The sequence below is a fragment of the Amphibalanus amphitrite genome, unplaced genomic scaffold, assembly GCF_019059575.1.
Source record: "Amphibalanus amphitrite isolate SeventyFive unplaced genomic scaffold, NRLGWU_Aamphi_draft 000807F_arrow, whole genome shotgun sequence".
Classification (NCBI taxonomy): domain Eukaryota; kingdom Metazoa; phylum Arthropoda; class Thecostraca; order Balanomorpha; family Balanidae; genus Amphibalanus; species Amphibalanus amphitrite.
This window is the reverse complement of record NW_024882301.1, coordinates 219,404-245,406: the sequence shown is the minus strand read 5'-3', so window position 1 is coordinate 245,406 and position 26,003 is coordinate 219,404. Positions and strand designations below refer to the sequence as shown.

General features: G+C 47.6%; 3 protein-coding genes across 12 annotated transcripts in view; 1 reads left to right on the top strand and 2 right to left on the bottom strand.

The window, feature by feature from the left end:
• LOC122366450 (EEF1A lysine methyltransferase 1-like) overlaps positions 1–3,305 on the bottom strand; it is a 3,813-nt gene extending 508 nt beyond the window's left edge. The window contains exons 1-5 of one of the 2 annotated variants that reach the window (XM_043338708.1): positions 3,167–3,305; positions 1,755–1,806; positions 1,224–1,534; positions 753–903; positions 204–413 (exon numbers count right to left, since the gene is read on the bottom strand). In XM_043338708.1, the coding sequence (XP_043194643.1) occupies positions 204–413; positions 753–903; positions 1,224–1,534; positions 1,755–1,788 (706 nt within the window). In that variant the 5' untranslated portion in view covers positions 1,789–1,806; positions 3,167–3,305. The remainder of the gene's footprint in view (positions 1–203; positions 414–752; positions 904–1,223; positions 1,535–1,754; positions 1,807–3,166) is intronic. The other variant, XM_043338709.1, reaches the window with a different exon arrangement.
• Positions 1–5,475, top strand: part of LOC122366449 (sorting nexin-16-like) — a 12,110-nt gene extending 6,635 nt beyond the window's left edge. Inside the window, exon 2 of the transcript XR_006253888.1 lies at positions 5,435–5,475. The gene's annotated coding sequence lies outside the window, so the exon portion shown is untranslated. The remainder of the gene's footprint in view (positions 1–5,434) is intronic.
• LOC122366447 (gamma-secretase subunit Aph-1-like) lies at positions 3,966–26,003 on the bottom strand. Of its 9 annotated transcripts, none has more exons than XM_043338701.1 (6): positions 25,976–26,003; positions 16,737–16,872; positions 16,070–16,189; positions 8,663–8,760; positions 7,199–7,449; positions 3,966–5,382 (listed from the first exon to the last, which is right to left on the bottom strand). In XM_043338701.1, the coding sequence occupies exons 2-6, from the start codon at positions 16,847–16,849 to the stop codon at positions 5,200–5,202; spliced, it is 765 nt and encodes a 254-aa protein (XP_043194636.1). In that variant the 5' UTR covers positions 16,850–16,872; positions 25,976–26,003; the 3' UTR covers positions 3,966–5,199. The 9 variants fall into 9 exon arrangements, with proteins under 9 accessions (XP_043194636.1, XP_043194635.1, XP_043194632.1 ...); XM_043338700.1 differs by having other exon boundaries at positions 25,773–25,980; XM_043338697.1 differs by having other exon boundaries at positions 25,787–25,980.

Genomic DNA, 26,003 nt, shown 5'->3' with positions numbered 1-26,003 from the left:
AAAAATAGGTACGCTACATATGAACCAACGTGACTTTAAAAACACAATGGTAAGAACTAAGAGCTAATACAAATGTCCAGCCTGTAAATGCAACCCAAACAAGAATACAGGCTGGAAATATCAGTTTAGCACGCCGGATAAAAAAGTGAACAGTTCAAGCTAGAGGAAGCAATACAAGTACAGGCTACAGCTGCTAATCGTACCAGTACACAGAAGAATGTGCTGTTTGGCCAGCAGCCGAACGGTGACTGCGGTCTTTGTGAGGCATTCTTCCGAGAGGAACGGTGGATCAGCGACCACGAGGTCAAACTGTTCGCGTAGGTCACCAGGTACATCCAGCGGGGAGCGGTAGTCGTACAGAACAAACTCTGGGCCGAACACACTGAATCGCTGGTCGTACTCAAACAGTGTCACTGAAACACAAGAGGCCGGTGAATGACAAACACATGCAAACCAAGGTAAAAGCGCAGAGAAAGAGGATACCGAAAACAAGCGCGGTCAGGTTAAAATGCTTCCCGCCGCCGGAGACTTTGCCGTTATTTTTGCTTCAGACTCACTAGTTCGGTGTTCCAGGTCGGTTCCAAAGCTTAAGTAATCAAATTACGTTATGTGCGCAATGTTTACATCTCAATTACATGTCTGCTAGGGTAAAGTTGAAAAAATAACATCTCAGAAATATGATACTATTAGTTCGGACCGTTGAAAGTATATCGGATGCACGGCTGTCATTCAGACAAACATCAGCTGCTCACGTTTCAGTTCAGGCGGTCGGACCTTGCGCAAGTGCCGGTAGAGCGTGGGGCTGGACAGGCAGGCCACACGACCCGACGGACCAGCTAGCCGCAGCGCTTCGGACGCCAGAACACGACACGTAGCATCATCGTACCAGAACTGACTCAGTTGCTGAAAAGAGGAGAGTCGGTCTCATAGTAAAAAAATGCGAGGTAAATCTCAGAGCGGACGCAAAAACAAACTGACAAAAATATTGTCAAAAGAAACAGCCGTCATCACACGTGTGACGTTCGTTTAAAATATGACGGTAAAAAGGACACGATGAATTGTAAAGGAAAAAGAAAAAACAACAGCTTTTATGAACATATTATTCCACCCTAGTATCCCTGGAAAAAGATGTATAGAGGGTTGAAAAACCCAGTTAACACGTCGTGTAGTCACCATCCGTTAGCAATTACAACTGTCCATTTACTCGCTCATTTCAAGCTTACCCAGTCCTCTTCGAAATCTGCCAGCTGGTCGGGGTCCTTGGCGGCATCCTGCGCCAGCTGCTCCGCCTGCTGCCTACGCTGCTCCCGCTCCAGCTGCTCGGAGACGAACTCCTGCAGCGCAGACATGGTGAATGCCGACAGCTGCACGTCATCCTCTTCGTCCTGATCTTCAGCGGCTGGTGATCGCTTTTCCTTTACATCTTCACTCTGATCGATCTCTTCTTTACTAGTTGATGTTATTTTGGCGCCGTTGCCTTCTTGGTATGCTTCGTTGACGTTAACTTCAGACATAACTTCGAAATTCAAAAGGTCTGAAAACAGGCAAGTCAATTATATACCACATGTCGAAGAGTTATGCCCGTTGTGGTGCTCATTCATAACACATTGACTGACTCCCATGTGTTTCGTGAATTACTCAGCTTGCTTGTCAGATATTTTTAAAACAATTCAAATGATTGGGCAGGAAAATAATGATGAACAAAAATAATACCGATCTAAAGACAACGCCAGGGTCCTGTCTTTAGATCTCACCTGGTGAGATGACGGGGTTTCTCACGATTGTCATTTAGCGACCTCGATCCACCTGGGGGCGAATCAAAGAACTATAGGTTTGCAGGTGGCGCTCCAAGCGCATTTTGCCTGGGCGGTGTTTCACGGGCTGCTGCTACCACGCTGCTATCAAATTGCGCGAGCTGACGTCACACTTGTGGTAGTGTTGGAGCAATGGGCCTGTTGATGTCTCCATGGAAACCCAATTTGACAAGTCGTAAAATCGGCGTGCTGCTATCACGTTTCGCGAGCTGACGTCATGTCATGACGCCATACTGTTGTCGTAATGGGTAGTTCCGGCGCACGATTGCCGCGACCTTGGCGGCGGCATTAAGTGACGTATGAGCCTAAAAGTAAGAGTTTACGCAGTCATGATAGTATATATATTTTTGGTATATATTTTTTCAATATGATGTATTTGAAAAAAGTTGAGTTTAGGAAAAATTTGGACATTAACTTCGAACATTTAGCTGATGACGTAAAACAATATTGCGGCAATCGTGCGCCAGAATTGCCCCTTACGTCAGCAGTATGACGTCATCACATTACGTCAGCTCGCGCAATTTGATAGCAGCGTGCTGCTATCACCGGTGAAACAGGGCCCTGATTTCATGCATCTCCCATATTACCAAAACTGAAGCCCTTTTGCAATGTAAAGCATGGGGGAAAATGCTCAGAACCAGTGAAACAGTTTTGAAGGGAGGCAAACTGCTATCAACTCTGTTGATTATCAAACAAATAAACATCCAAAGATGCATCCAGTCAGTTCCCTGTTCAGTTTATCTCTCCTTTTAGACTGCTGAGGATTTCCAAACAATATATTTTCAACTAATTGAAAATATATCATGACTGAAATGCCTGACCCTCAGCATTACAAATGGCACCATATCCTGAAACATTTCATGGGGTGATGCAGTTTTTTTTGTCATGAAACAATATGTAGGTACATTACCAACTAATGACTCAATTTCCTCAAATTATTTTACAGAAGTTAAAGTACCTATCTGATACCATCAAAATACCACTCCATTTAGTAGGAGTGATGTTGTCATTGTTAGCAGACTAGATCTCTAACCCAATGTTGTAATTCACAACGGGGCGGCAGATCACCAAGGTCCAAACGTTAAAATCAGAGTCCAGCTTCTACCCTGTGAATAGCACTTCACTCAGAAAGTATGGACCATTCTTGAATGAGAAATATTACTCTGATTACACCAACATGCAACGCACGGTTCAGAATGAGATGATCATGATTCATGCAGCAAACGGTATATCAGTATAGGCTATACCCAAGATTCCTTTGGGGCTTACCTACCCAACCATGGCTTAATTTCTTTCACTTGCCAAAAAAAGGATGACACAGGATTCAATGAAGTAACAAGCATTCAACTTACCTAAAAATCCAGCGACCACGCAGCCATCAATTCACCATGCAGATACCACCACTTATCGAAAATCAGCCAAAGCTTGAGATTCAAGCCATGTGACTGCGCCAAAAAATGACTGTATGCGTCATCCTTGTCAGAATATACGAGTGCTGCCAAATAGACACCACCTCCGCGCGGTCCGTCGGACTGGCGGTAGTTTAATATTCGCGAATCCGCTGCCAGTTACCTTCGTCGTCTCAAAATGTGTTTCATCTGGTATGAGATAGAGCACATTATGTCTAGGCAATTAGGCACGGATTAGGAACACTTCAATCATGATAGCTTTTAGCCGGCTTGGGTTACATTATGCCCGCCAGTGACTTTTTCTTGAACTTGAACTCTTGGGTTTCGATACGACTTCTTAAACTTCGATAACAGGAGGTCTATGTCTATTATTGGTGCCAATCGGAATTTCTTTTCTTGGAATTCCAATTTTTGTCCAATTCCAATTTGGAATTTGGACGGAATTCTTAACATTTTTTTGGAAATTAATCGGAACACAAGGCCTTTAAAATTTAAAATTTTAAAACGGAGGCCTTTAAAACGCTTTTAAACACTTTTAAAATGTACGCAAAAAATGCAAAAATCGTTAAAAATTGGAATAGCCCCCGCTTTGGACAAAATTGGAAATTTACTTGGCCATTTCTTGGAATTGGATCGGAATTGGAATTGAAATTTCATGAAATTGGCACCACTAATGTCTATGCTTTATGATATCTTCACATATTATCTGTTCGACTACTCAGAATCTTTTAGGTAATCTATCTGAGTAGAAGTGGAATGTATTTAACACATCTCGTCAGTGAAAAACATGAATGGCGATTAATACAAGTTAAGCAGACGACAAGCCGCGGTCCGTCCAGACTCACCGCGGCGTCAGCGGCGAGGTAAGGAGCGGCCGGGTGGCGGGATCAGTCAGTGAACTAGGAACGCAGGTCGCCGGGCCAGGAACGGAGGAGCGCGCCGGGCGCGTGGGATGATCCACGTCACGCCGTCACCCAGGGAAGGTCAGGGTGACGTGGCGGTCCGAGACCACGCCGCGCTGGGGGACCTGCCGGCACGACCGGGACGTTCTAGAGAGGACTGCAGGACATGGTCCATTCGACAGACAGGTACGCAGGGGTGTTACAAAACGCAGGGGATAACGATACTCAGTCGAAACTGGCTAAAGTTTCTGATTCATTGAAAATAGCGATTGAATGGCGTCAAAACGCACACCAATGCCTTTACCACAACAATGCCCATGGCGCACACAAGATAAAGAGGTGTTTACAATTAGAGAACGGAAATCATTGAAAGTTGGAGCTATAAAGAAGTCCGCCCAAAAGCCATTAAAATGTCAAGTACGCCTTCTAGTTAGACATGTTCAACCGCCCCTTCAACTACATATCGCACAATCATCAACTTGTGACAACGCTCACACATTTCCTAAGAAAGCTAACAGTCGACGTTGTTACGATGTGTATGATGTAGTAATAATATGCCCAAGATACCCCAGATAAAAATGAAGCTAAAAATTTAACGTGACAACTAAGTGACAAACGTATCCCAAAAGTCCAAAAACAGATAGTAAAGCATGACCTATGCGAAGCGTGGCAAAAGGCAACATGACTTTTAGATTTTGAATAAATGTAGCCGGCGCGTCGTACCTTGGAGGGGCCGACCAAGCAGTCAGCACATATACACCGTTACACAGCATAGAAATATTCCAACAATGACGCAAGGAGATATTCGCTCTGTAGGTACGGACGAATTTTCCAATCAGATTACTAATTATCAGCATGTCATTACATGGCGCGCACATCAAGCTAATGAACACAAACATTTAGGATAAATAATCATACCTAAGCACACACAACCACAGCTCGCAATAGATGTCGCTGGGAGCCCGTCCCCACTCCACAGCCCAGACCCATAGACCGCATCCAGCACTCAGCAGGCTAGTGCCCAGCCGTCAGCTCCCTCGGCTGTGGACGCCGGGCGGTCAGCCGCGCCGCGTATCACTGCCGGTCGGGCAGCGGCGGCTCGGGCACCTGCAGCTGGGTGGGCCGTGGCCGGAGACAGGTGAGCAGGCGGCGCCCCGTTCCGCCCGTGACCAGCAGCGCGCCGTAGCCGGTGATGACGGTCAGCGCCACGGCCGCCACCAGCGTCACCGCGTACAGAGAGGTGGCGTTCAGCAGCGTCTGCCCACACAGGCACCAGAGACGGGTCAGACAAGGTAAGGTGTGTTTAAAGGGACCCTCCCACCTTCAAAAAAGTTAATGAATTGGCACGAAAGTGATGTCGCTCGGTTCAGAAAGAGCGAAAACGAATATCTACCAAATTTCATCGAAAAATATTCACCGGTTTTCAAGATATTAGACTTTTACTTTTGTTTACTTTTTGGGATCTCCGCTGTTCCTAGCGACTTTATTTGAAAGTGCGGCATTTGTTGCGCGCAAGGCAGCATATACCACCGCGTGCTACCAAACGTTTTAGTAAAAGATTTAAAAATCGTTAGATCTCCGCTGACGTCACAAATTCTAAGGGGGCATACCAATGCACTAGCCCCTTAGAATCCGAAAACTGCAAGTTTGAAATTCCATATCTCCGAATTAACCCGCGCACCGACGGGGGTCTGCGCCAACTTAGTACCGACGGGGGGGGGCGGATGACCGCCCCCCCCTGAGATCTCGAGAACGAAGCAAGATAGCGACAAGCGGTAAACGGCATCGGATACGCACGGTCAAGATCTACAATTTTTACTAAGGTCATTTTCAGGTCAGGTCAAAGATGACGTCACAGGGGTCGAAAAAGTCAAAATGGCGGCGCTAAATATGGAGAGAGTTTTTGTCGAATAACTTTCGAATTAGTCAAGATAGGAACAAACTAAGGGCATCATCGTGATCCTCTCGTCAATCCGCATCGAATGATATATATGTTGACCTCGAAAGGTCAAGGTCAAAGGTTGACCTCAGGTCACGTGACCTCGAGGTCATCATGTATATCATTCGATGCGTCTTGACGAGCTGAACACAATGAGACCATCCACGCGTCTGTATCTTGTTCCTGTACGGAGTTATTGGCCAAAAACCTTTGGTGACCTTTGATGACGTCACATGACCTCACAGCTGCCCAACAGCAAAACAGACCTCAAGGTAGTGAAGGTTGATCGTATATGAAGTCATGTATGGTATATGGGGCCATTCCGACCCATTTTAGTGGTAAAAACAGGGAGTTGATTTTTCCCCCATTGACTTATAATGGGGAGGTCGCGAAATTGACCTGACCTTAGGTCACCGATATCAAAATTCCGAGATATACAAATTGTAGCTACTAATGGCCTAATAATATCCTGCGACTTTCAAAGGCCTCCGACATCTACTGTAGCTCTGGCACGGTGACAAAGTTGCAAAAAAGTGACTTGAGGTTGGGTCATTCAAAGTGACCTGGTGACCTGACCTTGAAAGGTAGGAGGTTCAAACTTGCACACCATGTGTAAAATTGATAAGGGAATAGTCATACCAAATTTCGCGGCGCTACGCGCCGCGGTTTTCCCGCTATTCGCGAAAAACCTCAGGGGGGGGCGGATATCCGCCCCCCCCCGTCGGTGCGCGGGTTAAAGCATTTGTCGATGTTGTGAGTGCCCAAACCGGTATTTGCAGGCCATCGCCACCAATTTGGCTATCTCAACTCAAAACTAATGTTAAGGTGGGAGTGTCCCTTTAACGTGGAAACGACGGAAGTACAATATTTTTTATCAATTGACCAAGAATAAGTCATTCATTAAGGCGTTTAGGTCTGGTCTGCAGCTATTACATCGACTGCATGTGTCATGTGACTTGTATTGTATCATGAATAGTGTTATGTCACTATGTCTCGTCTCTTGATGTAAGCTAGGGATATTGTCTACCCATACCAAACTTTGACTAGTACTAGCTAATATTCAGAAGTAGGCTTGACTAAACTCTCCACCACACGTCGATACACTAAACTCTCAACAACTGTCGATGAACTCACCAGACAGGAGAGAGCCAGGTGGGAGACGACCACGAACAGCGTCCGCAGCACGCTGCCTCTATCCACGGCGTCGAACAGGATGACGCCCCAGAAGGTGTGCAGCATGATGAAGCACAGTGTCAGGGTGGCCGACACCAGGAAGAAGTAGGGCGAGTGGCCGCGCAGACCCATGGTGCCCGGGCCCACCGAGTCGGCCAGCACGTTCACCAGCGAGAACGCCCCCGACATCATGCCGAAGCCCAGACCGCACACTGCCGGAGAGCGAGAGATTGAGATCAAAACACACGATAAGATGCAGAGTTCAATGAGCATAGGCCCATTGATTATCATGTTGGAATACTGTTAACGGTGGTCCGTGAGTATGGGAACAGACTTGTTGTTACTGTCCCTGGATCCGCATCAATCGTTACAAATACTACTTGAAAATCGCATGCATATTTGCATGTCATCAAACGTGGAAGAAACGAAAGAAATGACATGACAATATATAATATATATATACAGATAACAGCAGTACCGTAAGGTGGGGCTATTTGAGACAGTGGGGCTATTTGAGACAGTATTTAAAATTGCTATAAAATAAAAACCACCTAAAATTATGCTTACTTTTTTTGCTCAGGCGATTTTCTGCTCGATTCCACACCTCCCTGAGCAAAAATATCACACAAAAATCAAACGATCTTCATTTTATAGCGATTTTAAATACTGTCTCAAATAGCCCCACTGTCTCAAATAGCCCCACTTTACGGTACTACTGTTATCTGTGATATATATATATATATATATATATATATATATATATATATATATATATATATATATATATATATATATATATATATATATATATATATATATATATATATATATATATATTATATATATATATATATATATATATATATATATATATATATCGAGTGCTCACCACCGGTCTCAACTGTGACCGTCAGTTCGTCAAAGTTTCCTCCAAGTGGTGCATCACGCAACGGGTAACATTGAAACTGAAGCTTGACAACGCACAATAGCCATCAACGACAAAAACAGCGAGAATACCTTTACAAGTTCTGTCTTTAATGTGTTTTAGCATCTTGTAAGTCATGCGCAAAAAAAGTGTACGATGTGATGACCGTCAATGGTAATGGTCCGTTACTTTTCTGCTCCATAGGTAACTATCAGAGTTCGTTCTGAGCCTTTCGTCCAATTTACTTTTTCTACCTTACCCAATTAGTACCCATTCTGATGTTTTTGTATGTCACTGCAGTATTTCGGCAACGATATTGAATTCCAAGTACCTAGCAGCATCAAACGCCTCAGAACTTGTGTTAAAAAAATGAGCGATTGCTTCAGAGAGTAATGCGGTAACAATATTTGATGGCATTCAGTGTTTATCAGAGTTCAATGTTTGAGTGCAGGGGAAGCACTGCAATACTACTGCAGCCAGCAGTCTGCCCCGCTACTGACCGTAGGACATGATGTGTGGGTTCGTCACCACCTGGTCGTTGTCTGTCACCTTCTTCAGACCACTCTCGGCCAGACGGAGCAGCTTGTACAGCAGGAACCTGAGAACGGGGGGCACCGGTCATTAAACTTACGGCAGGTGACTGCAGGGTCCATGACTGGTATGCACATTATTTTAGTTACCTACTAAATTATTCGCCAGTCTGTTCATCTTAGCCCTTGCAGACAGAACAGTGGTTATGGTTTACACCAGTGGATCTGAAAAGTTAAAACAATCCACTGGCACTTATCAATATATTCTGAATCCGATCCACATCGTTCAACAAAAATTCAACGCATGTTACCACTAGTGCATAAACACATGTTATCATTGGGTAAGATCACAAAGCTTCAAGAAATATCAGGTTCCCTTCACTTTAACCCTATTAGTGGCAGGGGGGTTGTTTTTATCCACCCCTCAGGTTTTTCGGGAATATCTCCGAAACCGCTGAAGCTACGATGCTGAAATTTTCTGACTTTTCCTAAAACTAAATTGGGCACATTCCCTGAAAATTTCAAGTTCATAACTTTACCAGGGGCGGCTCCAGAGCACTGGGAATTGGGGGTCCTATTCGTGAAGCGAGTCATTTGGGCGAAGATCACGATGCTGCACCAGTTTTACGAACAGTGAATGAAAGGTATCATGTGATAACATATACAAAGTTGTTGTGCATCCTCTTTTGACACGTTTTTGCTATAATAGGCGGATCCAGGCGTCCAAAAAGGGGGGTTATTTTTTACCTCCCAACATAGGTGCCCTGACACCGCCTATGCATGACCAATACAATTTTAGTCGTTCTCTGTATTGTACGGTGGATTGGTGTTAACTGTTACGTTTCACCGATCTCCGTAGGCCCTGACCGTACATATTACCGTAGCTGCGTTTATGATACGGGCCCCACCATACGGCTGCGTCTGCGCATGCGGGAGCCGGGAGGGTAGGCTGACCCGCATATTGCCTGAGGCTCAATGTGGACGAGCGTGTCGTGTGGACTGGTCTGTGGCAGTGACTGACTGGCGAGCGACCAATACAGGTTGACCTCTGAGCACGAGTGGTCTCTACACTGGCGACGAGGATTTGAACCGGCGCGGCGGGGCGACTTCTACGGCCATGGATGGGGCAGCGTCGGCCACCCTGCAGCTGGAGCCCTTCAACCCGGCGACGGACTCCTGGAGCCAGTGGGAGGAGCGTCTGCACTACTTCATCGAATGTAACGGCATTCAAGGCGAGAGCAGGAAACGCGCCACGCTGTTGACGGTATGTGGGAAAGAGGCCTTTTCGCTTATTTGTAGCTTGATAGCACCGTCTAAGACGTCTGAGAAGTCGTTTGATGAGCTTTTGCAAGTAATAAGGGAGCACAAAGAACCCAAACCATCTGTCATTGTGTCGCGATTCAAGTTCAACTCGTGTCAACGAACGGCAGGCCAATCCGTTGCTGATTTTGTTTCTGTGCTAAGGAAGGCTACCGAGCACTGCTGTTTTGGAGCCACGCTTGATGACAGACTCACTGAGCAGTTTGTTTGCGGCATCAGGGATTCTCGGATGCAGCGGCGGTTGCTGTCAGAATCCAGCCTGGACTTCAGCTCAGCACAGAGGATCTGCCTGGCGATAGAGGCTTCCAGCAGAGACGCTCACCTGATCTCCGGCACACCGGGTACGGTGCCGGCAGAGGTATGTGAGGTAAGGGCGCAAGGCTTGCCGTCAGGTCAGTCAGCTCGTCCAGGGGCTCGCTGTTGGCGTTGTGGCGGGAGGAGCCACTCACCTGATGTGTGTCGTTTTGCGTCGTACAAGTGTCACAACTGTTCGAAAGCTGGACATTTGGCTAAAATGTGCACAGTCAGAAAGACGACAGTCAGACCTCGGAGGCAGCAGGGCAGAACAAACGCCGTTGAAGCAGATGAAGAGTGGGAGGCGGACTACACGACAGATGGTGGCCGTGCAGAACAGGATGAAGAGATCTGCAGAACGGAAGCGGTCCATCGGGTGAGTGTACCTCCCATTTCTTGTCTGGTTCAGTTTCAAGGTACAGATGTAGATATGGAGATTGACACTGGTTCTAGCGTATCGTTGATTGGGCAGGATACGTTTGAACAGTTGAACAGAAAGCCTAAACTCAAAATGTGCTCATCTCGTTTGAAAACGTATACGGGTCAGTTCATACCATTGTTGGGAGAGTTTCAAACAGACGTGTGGTATGAAGGCAAACAGCACCGTGCCCTGACAGTTGTGGTGGTAAAAGATGCCAGGACTAACCTTCTAGGACGAGACTGGCTGGAGCACATCAACCTCAACTGGCGGGCAGTGCACGCCATTCGAACCAGTTCCTTGCAGGGCCTGAAGGAGAAGTATCGGCGCCTCTTTGAGCCTGGCCTGGGAGAGCTGAAGGGGGTAAAGGTACGTCTGGACATTGACCGTACTGTACCACCGAGGTTTTGCAAGGCCCGCTCTCTGCCCTATGTTTTCAAGGAGAAGGTGGAGGCCCAGCTCCAGAAGGACATCGACAGCGGCGTCCTGGAGGAAGTGCAGAACAGCAGCTGGGCGGCGCCCATTGTTCCGGTGCTGAAGAAGGACGGGAATGTCCGAGTCTGCGGCAACTTTAAGTTGACGGCCAACCGAGCGGTGAGGTTGGACAGATATCCATTGCCACAGGTCCCGGATCTGTTTGCAACGCTAGCGGGAGGTACCGTATTCTCGAAAATTGATCTGGCTTCGGCCTACAATCAGTTAGTTCTTCACGAGGACTCTCGAGACGTCATGACCATCAACACCTCACGAGGTCTTCTCAGATTTTCGAGGCTCCCGTTCGGCATCAACAGTTCTGTGGGTATATTTCAGAGAGAGATTGAAAAGGTTCTCCAGGGCATACCCAACGTCATTGTTTTCCTGGATGACGTTCTGGTGAGTGGAAAGACACAGGCCGAACACCTGACCACGCTGGAGAAGGTGTTTTCTAGGCTTGAAGACGCGGGTCTAAAAGCCAGAGCGGATAAGTGTAAGTTTTTGGTTCAGCAGGTTGAGTACCTGGGTCACGTGGTCAACAGGCATGGAATTTCCCCGACTTCTGAGAAAACTGAAGCGATCAGGTCAGTGCCTGAACCTAGAAACGTGTCTGAGCTGAAGAGCTTTCTTGGGTTGTTGACTTACTACTCCAGGTACTTACCAGCGCGCGCTCAGAGGCTGGCTGCGCTGTACGACCTTCTCAAGAAGGACAAGGACTGGATATGGGGACCAGAACAGCGGAAAAGCTTCCACTGGGCCCAGAGTGTCCTTACCTCGGACTCTGTTCTAGCTCACTTCGATGCGACGAAGGAGCAAGTGCTGGTCTGTGACGCATCGTCTCGAGGCATTGGAGCGGAAGGGCTCAGCGTGAAGTGGATGGAGCTGAGCGTCCTGTCGGGTACGTGTCAAGGAGTCTGACCTCTTCAGAGCAGAAGTATTCTCAGTTGGAGAGGGAAGCTCTCGCGATCGTTTTCGCGGTAGAAAAGTTCAATCAGTACTTGCTGGGTAATAAGTTCATACTGGTAACGGATCACAAGCCGCTGGTAGTTTTGTTTGGAGAAAACAAAGACATTCCGGCTATGGCGTCTGCTCGCATTCGTAGGTGGGCATTGAAGTTGTCTGCGTACCAGTATGCCATCCAGTTTAGGCGCACGGAAGACATGGGTAACGCGGACGCCCTCAGCAGGCTTCCCCTGCCAGTTGCAGATGGCTCTGGCCAGGAAGATCTGGTGCTGCTGATTGAGAATGCTGTATTTGATGCTAAGCAAGTAGCACGTTTGACAGCTCGTGACCCCGTTCTTTCCAGAGTAATGAACCTGGTGCAGAAGGGCGGGTGGCCCGAGATAGCTGACCCGGCATTGAAACCGTTTTCAGAGAAACGCTGGGAGCTGTCTGTGTGTGCAGGCGTGCTGCTGTGGGGGCATAGGGTCATGATACCACAGAAGGGCCGCCAGTCTGTGATTTCAGAGCTGCATTCTGCCCATCCAGGGATCGGCCGGATGAAATCACTGGCAAGGAGCTGCGTCTGGTGGCCCCAGATTGACGGTGACCTGGAAATGGCGGTTAGACGATGCTCTGCGTGTCAGGAGAGTCGTCCGACCCCTCATCGGGCTGACCTGAGTATGTGGCCCTGGCCGAGACGCCCATGGTCAAGGGTTCATGTGGATTTTGCGGAACCAATCAAAGGCAAGTACATTTTTGTGGTAGTGGACGCCTTTTCAAAGTGGGTTGAGGCTGAGCCGTGCTCAAGTGTGAGTTCGCAAGCAGCCATGGTCAAATTGCGACGTATGTTTGCAAGATGGGGCTTGCCTGACATGCTCTGCTCTGATAATGCTACGACGTTTACCTCACAGGATTTTCAGCAGTTCCTGGCGGCTAATGGGGTTCAACATAGAACGATAGAGCCACGTCACAGTCAAGGCAACGGGCTAGCAGAGCGGGCAGTTCGTGACGTTAAGCAGGCTCTTAAGCGCAGTGGAGATGGGAACTGGGAGACTGTGTTGGCTGAGTGGTTGCTGTATCAGAGGAAAATCCCTCACTCAACTACGTCTGTGTCACCCTCAGAGCTGATGCTGGGACGAGTGATCCGGAGCCGGCTAGACCTTCTTCATCCTGACCTGCAGAGCCGTGTTCAGCGGAAGCAGCTGCAGCAGAAGCTGAATCATGACCCTGCTGTACCCCGAGTGTTACAGCTGAACATCGGGGATGCGATATATGCTCGCAATTATGGTGTGGGACCCACGTGGATATCAGGTGTAGTTGTGGGTATAGATGGATCGCAGTCATATGTGGTCAAATTAGAGGATGGTAGGATCTGGCGTCGTCATCAGGATCAGTTGATGCGGAAAACTGACGCAAACTATCCCGTCACAGGACCTGCTGCTGATGTAGCTGCTCACGAGCAGCTCAGCCCGTCGGAGCAGCTGACGGCCGCACCGGCTGCCGAGGCCGTCTGCATGGGTGGAGAACCTACCCCGGCCACCCCGGCCGTGGCCGGGGTAACTTTCAGCCAACCCCGGCGCGGCCGGGGTAACTTTTTCACTCTTGTAATTCCTTAAAACTGTCTCCAAACGAGAAAAAGCTGAGTTCTACCTACAAAAGTGTCTCTCTTTACTCTTTTCTACCTCTTTTAAGTTTTTGAAGATCTATTTATTTTGATTTTGGAACTTTTTGACAAAATATTTTCATCGCAGAGCGCGACAAGTTTGATCAAACATGCAAAATAAAACGATATTCAAGGGTCGTTATCGTAAGATCACGTTACAATAACATCACACAAGAAAACAGGTCTAGGGACGGGTCATATCAATGAGACAAAATGGGTAGCATTGAAGAAGTAGAAGAGCTGCGGGAGCTCAAGGCTTGAAACTTGAACCACGCCAGAGTGGTGCCCCTATCGAAAACGCTGAGGCGAGATGTAGAGTAGGCGTTATACGCCCTTTCAAACTCGGCTGCTGGGCTGCGTGGCGAGGAGTGGCAGCGCCGTTTGAAAGAACGCTAAACATAATAAGAAAAATTTCGTCATATTTTAGGCCAGCACAAAATAAATCACCACAGGACATTAAAAGTCAAATTTTCCCTTTCATAGCGTGCTTTCACAACTTTTCTCATAGCTCGTGATCTAGAGGAGCTAGAACACTGCAAACAAAACATTTGATAGCTATTCGCGAGCGACATTTCAGGTGCAAGTGAAATTACCAATCGCTTGGCTTCAAGAGGGCCACAACGGTCAAATTTAACATTTTTGTGTGAAAAAGGAAACTTTCGTCTTTTTAGGAAATACCCAAGCTCTGCAAATGATCCATGAACACAGACTGTTAAAACATGGTTATCTAGCAAAATCGACCTGATGGCCTGACCCTAGGTGACTTGGGAGCGAAATTCAGAACCACGATGCGAAACTGATTTATTATAGCTGAATCTATAATTTATAACTGCCTTAACTGAGTTTCACGCAAATGCTTGCCGCGGTTTCACCTACAAACGTAAAAGCAACTGAGTGGGGACTAAGGCTAGAAACGCCCCCGGCCCCCGACACCATTATGAAACTTGAGGCGAGGTCACTTGATGTGACCTGTTGGCCTGACCTTGAATAACTGAGAAATAACTGAGAGTTAAAGTGTTCATCATTCAGCAATCACAACGTCCATTATTTCAATCAACAGAAAAGGGGTTTGTTGATAACCGTTTACAAATGTTATTTGAGCATGCCGTCTTTTCCATGACTATCGTTCGCCGGCCGGGGTAACTTTTTCAAACATTCTCCACCCATGGCCGTCTGCACTGGTCTGCCCACCGTACCGGAGACGGGGGCGCACCCGGCACCGTTCCCTGACACCGGTGGCTCGCTGACGGCTGAGGCGACGCAGCCGACGGGAGGGTCCTCGACGGGGCCCGGCACGAAGGATCTGCCCGCGATGCCTCTGCCATCTGAGCCAGCTCTTCCGAAGTCTGTGCCTGCATCGGCTACGGAGATGGCTCCGCGAAGATCATCTCGAGTGCGGAAACAAACTGAGTTTTTCCAGGCGTAACGTGTGTTTTCGTTATCTAAACTTTTTTGTTAAAGGGAGGAGAGTGTATTGTACGGTGGATTGGTGTTAACTGTTACGTTTCACCGATCTCCGTAGGCCCTGACCGTACATATTACCGTAGCTGCGTTTATGATACGGGCCCCACCATACGGCTGCGTCTGCGCATGCGGGAGCCGGGAGGGTAGGCTGACCCGCATATTGCCTGAGGCTCAATGTGGACGAGCGTGTCGTGTGGACTGGTCTGTGGCAGTGACTGACTGGCGAGCGACCAATACAGGTTGACCTCTGAGCACGAGTGGTCTCTACATAAGAAAATTGTAACATAACAAGACCATCGCCACCCTTTTTAGAAACAGTACCAACAAAAACCTTATCTACTATACTTTTTGTGTACCCCCAATCTCAATGATCTGTATCCGCCTATGATTTTTGAAAATGCATATTTTTAGGGTCCATGTTAATTCCTGGTTCATTCTCTATCGATCGGCAAAAGTTGCGTTAAGATTGGTTCAGAAACCTGGCCGTGATAAACAGTCTAAAATGTATCTGCAATTTGCCCGTTTTTACCCCCTTCTATTGACATTTTTTAATTTTATTTTTTTAGAAATGTAGATCTCGTTGAGCCAAATCGAATGCCGTTTGAATTTTGAAAATCGGCCGGTTAGATCTCGAGATATCAAGGGGGGGTCGTAAACAGCCCCCCCCCCCCTGCCACTAATATGGGGTAGCCAGGAGCCTGCCACTAATAGGGTTAAGAGCCATTAGTCTTAGAACCAGAAGCCTCAGATGTAGCTGACATACATTGGAAAAGCCCACAAGTAATCGTTTCGGCGTTCGCACCTGAATAGTTCCTGGAGCAGCACGGAGAACACCATCCCGAACGCCAGCTCTGTGCGGAGAGGGACCACGGCGAACCAGAGCAGAGACGAGAACAGCAGCGACAATAGCCAGAAGAATGCGCTGGCGACGGGCGGACAGCAGCGTCAGCTCAATAAGTAGGTAACTCAGCAGCGACGGAGACCGGACATGGTCTGTCAGAGACCCCCCTTGCATCCCGACTTCACGTCCGGGAGAGGTAGGGACATCACAATCATGTTGACTGGGGCTGCCACCTTCGAAATGCAGACCCCAGGTGGCAGTATCTCACAGTGGCAGGCGTAGACACGGAATCTGCGCATCAAAGTATCACTGACTGAAGTTATTATACTGCATTGTTAAATGAATTGTAGTTACATTTGGCAACTGATTTTCCATAGCAGGTGCAATTAGAAAACAATCAACAGCAACAATGACGGACATTATATGCACCTAAAACCATGTTGCCAAAAACTAGCAATTAACATCAGCAGCACGTCATCTTTATAGGCACAATTCAACATCTGTAACAATAAATCTAGAGTTAGGTACAATACATCTCGAGTTACTTTTGAAACCAGTAATTCCAGGTCTAGACAGCAGAAAAAGTAGGATGGCAATAATAATATGAGCAATTAAACATTATGCATACCTTGACATAAGGATAATAATTCTTATTGGATCTTTAGCAATGGTGATGATAAACATTGCTAAGGGTGGGCCAAATGCCAGAAAACCACATCCAAAAAACTCCATCACTGTCATGGTGGCTGCTTTACGACTGCTTCCTGTAATGGAAGAGAGTTAGAAGTCAGAACACAGACAAAACTGACAGAAATGGAAAGTATTTGAGCAACGCTCTTATCTAATTGTTCCTCTATGTATCAATGACCATTGACCAGATCCTGAGACCTGAAGGAGGTTGACAAAATATCTGCATGAAATTCAATTATTCCATTCACTGCTATGATCAGTGAATGGAATATGATCAGAATACAGGGTGTCCCATAAGTTCGTTCTCACCTAAATTTTACGTTTTTAGGCTCTCTTGCTTAAAGGCACGCTGACATTGGTTCGTTACTGAGCTTCCGTGGTTGCCATGGCTAGTAGAAATATGCTCCACAGTAACTAATTTCTGTAGACAAAATAGTTTTTGCTAGAGAGCCCGTTTCCTACACAGACGGCTAACGCCGCAACATAGAGGTCTCCAATACGGGTACGTCTCGGTATTTAGTCAGCACGTGACCATTCGCGACGATTGAGGGTGATTGAGGCCTACCAGTCTGTAGACAATGTCCATCGCTAACTGGACGCACAGTCAGCAAGTGACACCGATGATTTGTCGGGAGTCAATCATTGCAAGTTTATCCTCTTTTTTGTCAGCTCTCAGGAGTGAGCCATGTGGCCAAAACTGTGTAGCGCCAAAGTGGCCATCAAAAAGGTCAAAGGGTTAGAAAGTTGGTAATTGAGGACTTTTCAGGATGGATTACCAGCTGTCTAAAATTGTTCTTACGGGGTACATAACTCAAGGTGACTTAAGCTTTGCTTACCGGAGGGCTCAAAACAGTCAAAAACGTCTTAAAATGGCCAAACATGAGTTTCGTTATGCCTGAGGCTAAAAAAAAAAACTAAAGGGCTGAGGACATCAACCAGGTCATCTGGACTAACTAGTCCACGTTCGAGATGAAACACCCGTCCAAACCCGAAAACAACCCCATAAGGGCGAAGGAGGAGGCCTCCGTTTCGTCCCGTTATGTTCCTATGCGAAAGGCCAAGATCACGGTATTGTGGGGTTATAGGCGTCCAGACGCTGACCAGGATGCGATTGGTGTCCCAGAAACAGCTTTGGGAAGCATAATGCTTTTCCAAGAAAATCTAGGAGGAGTTTCAGCCCTCAAGCTGAACTCGAACCGCGAGTATGAACACATTTATAGAGGAGAAAATGGCATCCGAGAGGTCGTAGGCCCATCTTCAGGCAAGACAGTGCATCAGTGCACAGGCCAAGCAAAGCTTAAAAGCGGTGGAAGGAGACTGTGACAGGCGTTTGTGGCAAGACCACATGCCAGGCACCTCATCGGATCAAAATTTCATAAAAAATTGTTGGTTATGCTGAAATTTAGGCTCGTCGAAGCGTAGCGCTGTTCCAGCCTCGAGGAGCTCACGGCGCATGTCAAGTCAGTCTGGGTTAACTTTAAGCCTGCTATGCAGCCAAACATGCCGGTTGGCATGCCGCAGCATGTGTTCATGTGTTTGCCTATTAAATGGGGAGCACATTGAGGGGTCATAAATATATCAAAACGCAAAGTACTCTGTTTCACATGCAAATAAAATGTGAGAACGAACTTATGGGACACCCTGTACAGTGGGATCCGCTTAATAAATCCATCTTGGTGACAAGGTGTTTTGGATTTATTAAGCGGTGGCTTATGAACCGGAGTCACTTATTTTCATCAAAAAGCGTGTATTGCAGTGCAGCTGCACTGCATGTTCCGTTCCCCTGCAATAAAAGCATACAGGCTAGCATTCCTCATTGCCTTACTTATTCCAATGAAAGTGAGCAGGGGCTGCACCGTCGGTGCAGGGTCGCGGGGGTCGGATTTGGGGGAAGATTATTGGGGTCCCCCAATAATCTTGCTTTCATAATGCAACCTAATATTTCATAAAGGCGTGCGTTTCAGTGTTGGACATCCCATTACCCGGCCGGGCCCGGGGGTAATCCCAACCACCGCAGCCCGGGGGGGGGGGGCGTTTTTCGCCCCCCCCCCGTCTAGCTTCGTAAATAATGGAGCTGCGGAAACAAAAGCGATATTTAACGAAAGGTCCTTACGAGACGATTCTAAAGCACCTAAAATTTGTGACCTCAGGTCAATTTTCAAGGTCAGAAGTCAAGGTCAAAGGCAAAAACCGGCACATGTGTAGTGATCTCAAAGTAAGCATTCTAGAGGACGGCAGGATGCATAAAACCGGCAAAATTGGGTGTCAAACGAAAGAAGAGAATCTGAGGATTCCGAAAATGTGCTCAAAATCAAAGGTCAAGGTCAAGATCATGCTCAAAATTGACCTCAAACTTTGCACTTTTTCGTAGGTACCTACATCTTACGTGCTAACTTCCAAGATGTTTTGAAATGTTTTGAGGCTTATCAGGTTCCTATTTGTGGTTCATCTTACGATACTAGAATGCTCAAAGGTCAAGGTCACAGAAGAGTCTCCTTGCTAGAGGCTATTTCACTGATCCAAGTTAGTAATAATAAATAAGACAATTTTGCCATCCAGAGGCTCTAAATTAAATTAAAGGAAAATAGATGCCGGATTAATGATCAGCAGGTGCGAATCCATCAAAAAAGACCTTTCATGTGTCAAGGTCAACCAAAGGTCATTCGAGGTCACATGAGGTCAACATAAAACTTGACCTTTTCCAAACAAAATATATATCATTCGACGCGGTTTGACGAGGCGAATGCGATGGTACCATTGCCGTAGCTCTAGGGCCATTTTTGTCGCAGTTATTTATGAATCTTATATCGAATCTATCTTAGGGTGATCGCCTGGTAAGAGGTGATCAAAATACCTTACTTACTTACCTTACCTTACTTTGATCAGAATTTTGAAAGGCTCTTTGGCCTGTGGGGTACCGTTCTCATCGAGCTCGAGGCAACTTGAATGTCAAAACTCAGTCAGGCACTGAGTACCTGATGTTTGCCCAGTGGGCGTCCAGCCTGGATTTGAAGAGGTCTACAGAGGCAGCGCTCACGACCGAGAGGGGGAGACTATTCCAGTCGTTCACTACCCGCGCACCGAACGCTTGTCTTCTCGGTCTTGATTCGGCCCTCGGCTTCAGGAGTTTCCACGGGTGACCGCGGGTGCGCTGGACTGCTGCAAGAGTGAAGAAATCCTCTGGAAGCAGGTCCATTCCGCCGTGGAGAACCTGGTACACTTGGATCATATCCCCGCGACGTCTTCGGTAGAATAGTGATGGAAGCTTCAGTGCCTCTAGTCGTTCCTCATATGGCAGGTGTCTGATAGAGCTGACTAAACGAGTGGCTCTCCGCTGAACACGTTCGATCAGGAGTTGGTCGGCTCGGTTAAAAGGACCCCAAGCAACATTACCATACTCTAAGTGGGGGCGAACAAGTGCTCTGTACAGCAGAGGGAGTGTAAAGTCGTCAATATGCTCGAACGATCGTCTGACAACCGCCAGGATCTGGTTCGCCTTTGCCGCCGCCGCCGCTGCTTGCTTTCTGAACTTGAGGTTAGGGTCCACGTGGATGCCCAGGTCGCGTACGGTTTCAGCCACTTGCAGGTTGACCCCTCGCATCGTGTACTGGAGTTGAGCGTTGTTGGTGCCTAGGTGAAGAACCTCGCATTTGTCCTGGTTGAAGGGAAGTTGCCATCTGTCAGACCAGGCCACCACAGCATCAATGTCGGCTTGCAGAGATGCCGCTTCCGAGGGTGCTGACACGCTGCGGTAGATTTTTGTGTCGTCCGCGAACATTTTCACCATGCAGTCGACGACAGCGGGCATATCGTTGATGAAAGCAAGGAACAGGAGCGGACCGAGGACCGAGCCTTGCGGCACTCCACTTGAGACGGCAGTCCAGCCAGAGAGGTGACCGTTGACGGAGACTTGCTGCTTCCGATCGGAGAGAAAAGCATCGATCCATTGAAGAAGGTTGCCTGACACACCAAGACTACGAAGCTTCAATAGAAGGCGCTTGTGAGGGACCGCATCAAAGGCTTTACGAAAATCAAGGTAAACTGTATCAACTGGGCTCCCCTGCTCAATCATCTTACTCCAGTCGTCCAGTACCTCAATGAGTTGCGAGTTGCAGGACCTCCGTGGGCGGAACCCGTGCTGGTGCTTGGAGAGCTGGTCTGTTGTGCATAGGAAATCCATGAGTTCGTCCCGGATCAGTGATTCGAGGATTTTGCACGGGATCGACGTATGACTGATGGGACGATAGTTACCAGGAGTTTGCTTGCTGCCTTTCTTGTGAATGGGAATGACCGTTGCCGCCTTCCAAGAGTCGGGAATAACGCCTTGATCGAGAGAGGCACGATAAATGGAGGCAAGTGGACCAGCTAGTGGCCGGGATGCGAGTTGCAAGAGCTTCGGGTGTAAGCCGTCAGGGCCCGGTGCACAAGTCGTCTTCAGGGTCTCGAGCTTCCTCCTCACAGCCTCGGACGTGATCTGGATCGTCTCCAACGGACGGCCAGCGTACTGTGAGGGTGGTTCGGGAATCTGTGAGACGTCTTCGGCTGTAAAAACACTGCTAAAGAAGGCATTCAAGAGGTGTGCTTTCCCGAGATCATCGCTTACCACCAGCCCGGAGTCATCTTTGAGGTTTTCGAGCCTGGCTTTTGTTCGGATCCTAGTGTTGGAGTAGCGCCAAAAGGCTTTCGGGCATTCTTTGACGTTTCTGGCTAGGCTGATCTCCAGGTCCCTCCTCAGGTTTCTTGTCAACTTCCGTAACCGGTTTCTACACTGAGTGTACCTGGTGTAGTCAATGATATTCTTTGAACACACATATATTTTCCACAGCTCTTCTTTTCGTTTCTTCAGCCGTAGGGCCTGCCCATTTATGTAAATGTTCTTGCGATTACTTTTTCTCTTACTGGTGGGGAAACAGACATTGGCAGCTTTGAGCAAGGACTCGCACAGAAACGTATACTGCTCATCCACACTGTGGTCGTCGGCAGAGCTCCAGTCAACTTCCTCCACCAGGGCGATAAACCTTGCAGGGTTCCCTTTGAAATAGTTAGGGTGCTTCATGTGAGAGTTGTTGCGGGAAGAGTAGCAGAGCACATCAAATTGAAGAATGAGATGGTCACTTTTACCTAAGCCCGCTTCATACCTCAAGTTCTGCACCATGCCGTCCTCCAGTGTCAGAATAAGATCGAGGATGTTTGGTGTCTCACCAGTGCGGTAGCGTGTCGGTAGGGTCACCTTTTGAAAGAGGTAGCAATCGTTAAGAGCTTCCAGGGAAGCATGAGAATGGTCTTCGGCTGGGGCAGAGGAAAACAAATTTTCCCAATCAATATGTGGTAGGTTGAAGTCACCACAGACGAGAAAGTGGGATGGCATAGAAGCGCAGGCCATGCGCAAGAGCTGACATAGTTCATCAGTGCTCTCCTGCGGATGGTGTGATGGACTCCGATAAACACATCCAATCAGGAGCTTGTCGCAACCTTCCAGAGTAAGTTGTACCCAAACATTTTCAATGTATGTGTTCAGGCCAAAAGATAGCTCTGAGACTTGCAGGTCATTCTTTACATAGATGCAAACACCTCGAAGGCTACTAGATCCTAGCTTGGGCTGGAGAGGGTCAAAGCTTGGATACATGGAGTAACCAGGCACATCCAAAAGTGCGAGAGAGATGGGAATTACTTGTGCTTTGGGTATGACCTCTGCAATTAGCATGACATCAGGTTCATCGCCAGCAATCTTCATGCATAGCTCATCCCTCTTATTTGGGAACTGGTCAGCATTAGTATATAAGACTTTCAGGCTCTTCTTCCAGTCCACTGTCGTCGCTCCAAGTCATATACCTTGAGCAGGTGTGTTACCCCCGCCATTCTGTGTGGACAGAGCATTAGCCTGAGGGCCACTGTGAGTTGGATGGTCTCTGCTACACCCACTAGGGGGAACAGCCAGTCCACTCGCCCCAGCTTGCTCAGCCTGCACAACTTCCTGTGGGGTTGCTCGAGCAGGGATGTCTCCACAGCCTCCGCCCCCAGACAGAACAGCAGCACCTCCCACTGCAGGACTGGGCAGCGCAGCCAGAGGGTCAACCTGGGAACCTGATTGAGCAGGATGGTCTCTGATACACCCGCTTGGGGGAACAGCCACTCCTCTCGTCCCAGCCCCCTTGGTCTGAGCAGCTTCCGGTGGGGGCAATTGAGTCCGATGGTCATTGTTTCTTCCCTCAGATAGGGCATTAGCTCCACCCATTGTGGTGCCTAGAGGAGGGTCAGCCTGGGGACTTGTTTGAGCAGGATGGTCTCTGCTACACCCACTTGGGGGAACAGCCACTCCTCTCACCCTGGCTCCCTTGATCTCCTTGGCATCACCCTGCAGAGTTTGAGCAGGAGGGACAATGATACTGTCATTTTGGGGGTTGGCCGGCCCTCTCAGGTCCACTGCATCAGCCTGGGGGCGGATGACCCCAGAGTTGCCAGCTTCACCACTGTTGGGATGTAGAGCTGTGGTGTTTGTTGTTTCAGCTTGTATCCTGACAATCTTCCCACCTCTGATGGCCAAGTTTTGTTCACCTGCCCTTTTGCGGTTGTTAAGCTCTTCTCTCAGTTTCTTGTTCAGCTCTCTTTCCTTTCTGGTCAGGTCAGGTGAAACATATATGTTGACATACTTGTTGGAGTGGCGCAGTTGAGGGGCTAGTCTTAGGATGTCATGTTTTGCTGCTGGGTGCTCAAGCGTGACTATCAGCAGCCTTGCTTTATCTGAGACGCGTCTCCCTACACGGAATGAATTTGTCACCTCCACAATCAATTTCATTTCATCCTTGATCATTGTTTTGAACAGAAGAGAATCATTCCTTGCACGTTCAGCGTTGGACTGTCCTACCTGCTCAGGTAAGTTGTGAACCACCAAGTTTGCTTTCCGTTTTTCCTTTTCCATAAACTCATCGAGGACTCCTGTTAGGTCATGGGCAGCTTTTTTACCTCCTGATACTGCTGAACCTGGGAGAGAGGAGATTTGGTCACTCACTTTCTTCACCACCTCAGCACATGTTCCTTTCAATGCATCAGCATATGATGTTTTCTGCTGCGAACTTTCCTTCAGGGACTCTTTGATGAGGTTAGCTTGACGAGCAAGTTCGGCCTCCTGAGCTTTGTGGATTTTGTCAGTTGCTCTGATTTGATTTTCCAGGATGGTCTGATGAGCTTTCAGGGAAGCACTAACCTCAGTGACATGTTTACGGATAGTCTCGTCAAGCTTCTCCACTTTGTTGGCAAGTGACGACAGAGGGGGACGTAGCGACTTACTCTTCTTGAGCTCACCTTTGCAGCTCACACATAACCAGGCAAGAACTTTGAACCGATCGAGAGCCTTTATTGCCGGTTTTGAGATGCCCTGGCACGAAGAATGGTACCAGTCGTGACATCTGTCACAGAGCACGCAAGCTTCACCATCCTGAAATGGCTCACCGCATACAGCCTTGCCAGGGCCTCCTTTGCAGATAGCCCCTTCGTTACTGGTGTCGCTGGAAGACCGAGAGAACGAAATAGGGCTACAACCGGGTTCCCACTTCCTGTAGACACTTTCATCTAGTTTACCGACATTTTTGCCGCTTACCGCGCTGTCCATACCTTTTTGACGTTCAGTGACAGGTCCACCATCAGCAACACATTCTTCAACTTTACTTGTAGACTCAGATTCAGCACCTTCGGCACCTACCTCCTTCGGTTTTTCTTCACATTCCGCATCACGGGACGAATCCAACGCCCGCGCCTGACCTTGAGACGATGGCGCCGTTGGCGCGGCCGAGGACGGTAGAGCCGCAGCTTTACGACGAGTCGGGACCGGAGACCTGGCTAGAGTTGGCATGCTGCCTTCGATGGAAATCACTACCGTGCGAAAGTAGGTATTTCTTCTTAGAAAAGGACTATTTGTGCCTCAAACAATCGGATTACGGCCTCTAAGGTTAAACAGTGTCGACCACGGAGCTCGATGAGACACGTCCGCCCCCTCCGAGAGTCAGCCTTAGAATCAAAATGGCACCAGAATAATCTGAAGGCATGCTGACCAGGAACGTTCGGTCTGTCTGGTCCAAGATCAGTCCACAGAACCTGGATATGTTGATGTCTGATGTCCTGGAACGTATGTTTGCCCGTATCAAGGGAAAGGTGGGATACATATGTAAGAAAAGCACACCTCTCATGTTTGTTATTTTCATGCAATTGATGCTGGAAAGGTGTGACATTATTTTGGGATACCCTGTATTGGCAAAAACCTTTGATGTGACCCTTGATGATTTCACATGACCTTACAGTTGCCCAAGAACAGAAAAGGCCTCAAGGTAGTCAAGGTTGATCGTATATAAGGTAATTCAATTTCAGGATATATTGGGCCATTCTGATGCATTTTAGTGGAAAAAAGGGAATTTATAATGGGGAGGTCAAGAAATTGACCTGAGTCTAGGTTATTGATATCAAAATTCTGAGATATACAAATTGTAGCTACTAATGACCTCATTACATCCTGTGACTTTCAAAGGCCTTCCCCATTTACTGCAGCTCTGACACTGTGACAAAGTTGCAAAAAAGCGATTTGAAGTTGGGTCCTTCGAAGTGACCTGGTGATCTGACGACTGACATTGAAAAAAAAAAACTTAAAACGGGGTGTTAAGGGACAGTGGGGTGCTAAGGGAGTTGTGAGGGAAAAACTTTGAGTCATTTTATCCTCCTAATATGAGGATAAATAAACCTTATCCTAGGATAAATACCACATATATTTTAAAACATTCATGAGTGATTTTTTGAAAAGGACGTCCTCCTAGATCCCTCGACTGGGAGGGGCACGTCCCCCCGGCCCCATCCCCCGCTTTTGACGCCCATGCTCTAAGGGATCCATTTCATCTAGTTGTTGGAAATTTTTCATTTAGTGTGTGTTCTCTTTCTGCAGCGCTTCCAAACAAACAAAAAAATAAAGAAAGGACAATGTGGACAAAACCTGTGAGTTCTGACCCCAAACCTGTGACCTTGGCCTTCTCTTCATTGTTATTTTATGCTTTCAACTACTGGTCTCCAAATGATGACTATTCTCACGCAAGAAAAGATAAATGGAGCCCAAAATTTAGCCCAAAAATATATCCAAAATGTTGCAATACACTTCTCTAAATAAGGAGATAAATTGAATGGTTTTCGGAGCCTTACAAGATGTTTCAGATATGACGCGTCATAC